The following is a 3290-nucleotide window of genomic DNA, read 5'->3' as shown; positions in this document are numbered from 1 at the left end:
CGTGTCCTATTTTTAGAAATTCAAATTCCTATTTTTAGAAATTCAAATATTTGAGAATATTTGAGAATATTCACTTTCATCCCAGAGAAATCGAGTTTAAAGAGTTGAAATCATGCTTGGTCGGTTCAAATCAAGTGGGAATCAATCCAGATATAATCATACAAAACCAAAAAAATCGATTTGGGATTCTTTCCTCGGCACGGGATCGATCGATCTATTCTTACAGATCGGTCGATCTGTGTAAATCGACCTTCGCCGATCGAGTGAAATGGACCAGGTCGATCTGTATATATTTCGCGTTTTTTTTGTTCTGAATAATGATCGGGATCGATCGATCCACTATAACTTGTAAAGTGGGATCGATCGATCCCCCTTGTCGAACTCAATATATATCTTTTTTAAAAAATTACAATTTTAAAGGCATTACTGCCATTTTGGAAAAAATTAGTCTAATAAAACATAAAGTAGTATAAATTAGTCTAAAGAGACATAGTTACCATTTTTTTGCTCTAAAAAAACAGATTTCCAAAGTTTTTTTTCTTTGACATCCACCAACAAGAAGTGTGGTTATGACATAGTCCAAAATTTATACGCACTTTAAAATTTTATTCTAGGATGAGATTAATATAGGATATAATCGGAAATGTATATTAGGTGTCTTATTCTTATCCAAATATGATTGATTTCAACATATTTGTACAATAATCAACGTTTTGCTTAATTATCTTTCATAATAAAATAAATATACACAGTTCCTTATCTTTTTGGGTTTGTCTTTTCGTATTGTCTTAAACAAAAGGTGACATACATATTTAAGTCAACCAGGAAATCCTAGCAACCATAATTAATGACATCAATTTAACAACAAAAAAACAATATGAACAAGGATCTGATTAATTTAATATAAATTTATCGATTTGGAAACGAGAAGTATGGTTATAAGTCGTGTCAAGATGTGTGTTCTTCATCTCCACCTGAATAAAACGAATTATTTATTTGTGTTTTCTTAAGACAAAGGTAGATTTGCTATTTTGAATTATATTTCTTGGTGGCTAATAACTACTCCCAACTTAATCATATCTGTACTCCAACCTCGATTTCGTCTTCCGTTATCAACTTATTGTACTTCGCAAGAAACTAAACCAAACGTTGTCAAGGTTCTTTTTTTTTACATCTAGTTACCAAAAAGATTAGAGCTTCATCGTCACGAGTTCTACGCGTCAAATACAGTCTGCCTAGGAAATTATAAGTGCATTAGTTAGGAAATTCATTTGGTATACTATTGGTTTTGGCGTAGACAAGACATAGCTAAAATGAGTTTTAATTAAAACAAGACCAGATTGGTATGTTATTGGTTTTGGTTCAGATTATATTTGTTTGGTTTCACGACATTCTTTAAACTTGAATAAGTTTTCTAAATCAGTTAAGTTTCTGCTCAAGAATGTTGTCGACTGGTTTGATTTAATTATCTAGAAAAAAACAAGTTATCGATCGAGTATCTTGAGTATGGTTATCAATTATCTGGACTAAACATTCTTAGAATAAAATAGCAAACTTATACAATCTTAGGTTTGATATACACGAAGAAGTTTGGCTGTCTAATTTTCACATTTGGCTCAAACAAGAGCTCTAACTGATTAGTCCACATGTCATTATTAACATATGATCCACCTTGTGTATAGTACATGTGCTACGAACTAATTAACATAAACCCTTAGAGGCTGAGTTTCCAACAGACAAAAAGTCGAAAAAGGGAACACAATTGTCAACAACAACTTCTTCTTCTTCTTCGTCTTTTCTTGAATTGTGTATCACTTCAGGTTTCTTCGAATCCGTATTAACTTGGAGAAAATTGTAGAACTCCATCGGTCTTTTAGTCTGGTCTATTGGTCCTGACCAAATGATTAATATATGTCCATGGAATTAGTTTTTAGAAGTTTTACAATTATATAATCGTAAACGCACAAGCGAGTGTATACATATGAAGATGATTATGTTCGTTTCAAAAGCCATTTCGAGATTCTGTACAAATTTAATAAACAAAACAAATCAATGTTCTCAGAAAAGGACATAATAAAGACTATAGGTCTCAAGAACACGAACTTGAATGTAAGATCACACAAATAAGAACCCTCAAACTCACAAATTCCTTAAGTTATGCTACTCATTAGTATCTACTTATATAACTCTCTATTTATCCTAAACTCATTAGGATTAACACAACTAGATATTCCTAATCTCTTATAGATAAACATAACATAATTAGGAAACTTGTAACTCAAGTCTTATTCAAGCTTATCCAACACATAAATTCTAATACATATAAACTCAATAAATAAAAAAAAACATATCAGGTTCTACACGAATGCACCACTAATTACACCTTTTAAAAAAGACGAAACGTATATATCCAATGGTTGTGAGCTCGTATGTAGTATAAGCACATGTTTTTGTTTATGCATCTATCTATCTACAAAAACACACGAATTTATTTAAGCCATATTGATTTAGTTACCTTCGTTGATTGGAGTAGTACTATTGCAAAAGCCGATCTTTCCAGTCAAGAACTCTTTGAGGATTTGAAAATGATTGATATGAGAGAAACTATAAGGATAATTGATATCTATTGTGGTTGCCAATCTTCTCTTCTTGTCACAGTCTTTATATCCCATCATCCCAGGCCCAGCCTCCGTGCCATCATGGCCAAGGCTACGTGGACGCATCTTGGACCGTTCTCGACCACGACGAGCCATAATAACGTGCCAATGGTTTTTAACGGCGTTATCAGTTCGACCGGGGAAAAACCTTGCGATCACCGACCATCTGTTCCCATGGATCCGATGAGACGCTAAAAGCCTCTCTTCTTCTTCCTCCGTAAAAGGGTTTCGGTTAATTCTAGGATCCAGTTGATTAAACCATCTCAATCTACAACTCTTACCTGAGAAATGAAAAAAGAAATCAAAACTAAACCACATGAACATGGTACTTATTATACTAAAACGTTTTTGTTAATTTAAGAAATTGAAGTAAACGATTTTTAAGTTCTTTTTCTTACCAGATCGACCAGTGAGCTTTTGAGCTATGGCGTTCCAATTATGAGGACCAAATTGTTGGACAAGTTCTCTTAGCTTCTTATCTTCTGCAGGTCTCCAATGGCCTCGGCTGCACATCATTCTTTATTTCTTCTCCTTTTCCTGTCTCTCTGATCTTATGGTTAATCACAAATACATATATATAGATGTTTATTATATATACTGATATATATATAAGAAACCCTAGGTTTGATGTAG

The 3290-nt window shown here is 33.0% G+C and overlaps 1 protein-coding gene across 1 annotated transcript; it reads right to left on the bottom strand.

Annotated features, from left to right (window-relative positions):
* Positions 1-1597: 1597 nt before the first annotated feature.
* LOC106311043 (transcriptional activator Myb-like) lies at positions 1598-3290 on the bottom strand. Its single transcript, XM_013748273.1, has 3 exons — positions 3056-3290; positions 2516-2938; positions 1598-1892 (listed from the first exon to the last, which is right to left on the bottom strand). Exons 1-3 carry the CDS (start codon positions 3171-3173, stop codon positions 1702-1704), a joined length of 732 nt encoding a protein of 243 aa, XP_013603727.1. The 5' UTR covers positions 3174-3290; the 3' UTR covers positions 1598-1701.

Source organism: Brassica oleracea, chromosome C8, assembly GCF_000695525.1.
Source record: "Brassica oleracea var. oleracea cultivar TO1000 chromosome C8, BOL, whole genome shotgun sequence".
Lineage (NCBI taxonomy): Eukaryota > Viridiplantae > Streptophyta > Magnoliopsida > Brassicales > Brassicaceae > Brassica > Brassica oleracea.
The sequence above is the reverse complement of the archived record's forward strand: the minus strand, read 5'-3'. Positions and strand labels throughout refer to the sequence as shown.

What these genes read in the sequence shown, in the direction of transcription:
- LOC106311043 (XM_013748273.1), bottom strand. Translation starts at nt 3,173, where the DNA reads ATGATGTGCAGCCGAGGCCATTGGAGACCTGCAGAAGATAAGAAGCTA. An exon ending in AAAGCTCACTGGTCGATCTG is followed by an intron (nt 2,939 to 3,055) that starts GTAAGAAAAAGA and finishes TTCATTTCTCAG; the next exon opens with GTAAGAGTTGTAGATTGAGA. An exon ending in TACTACTCCAATCAACGAAG is followed by an intron (nt 1,893 to 2,515) that starts GTAACTAAATCA and finishes TCATTTGGTCAG; the next exon opens with GACCAATAGACCAGACTAAA.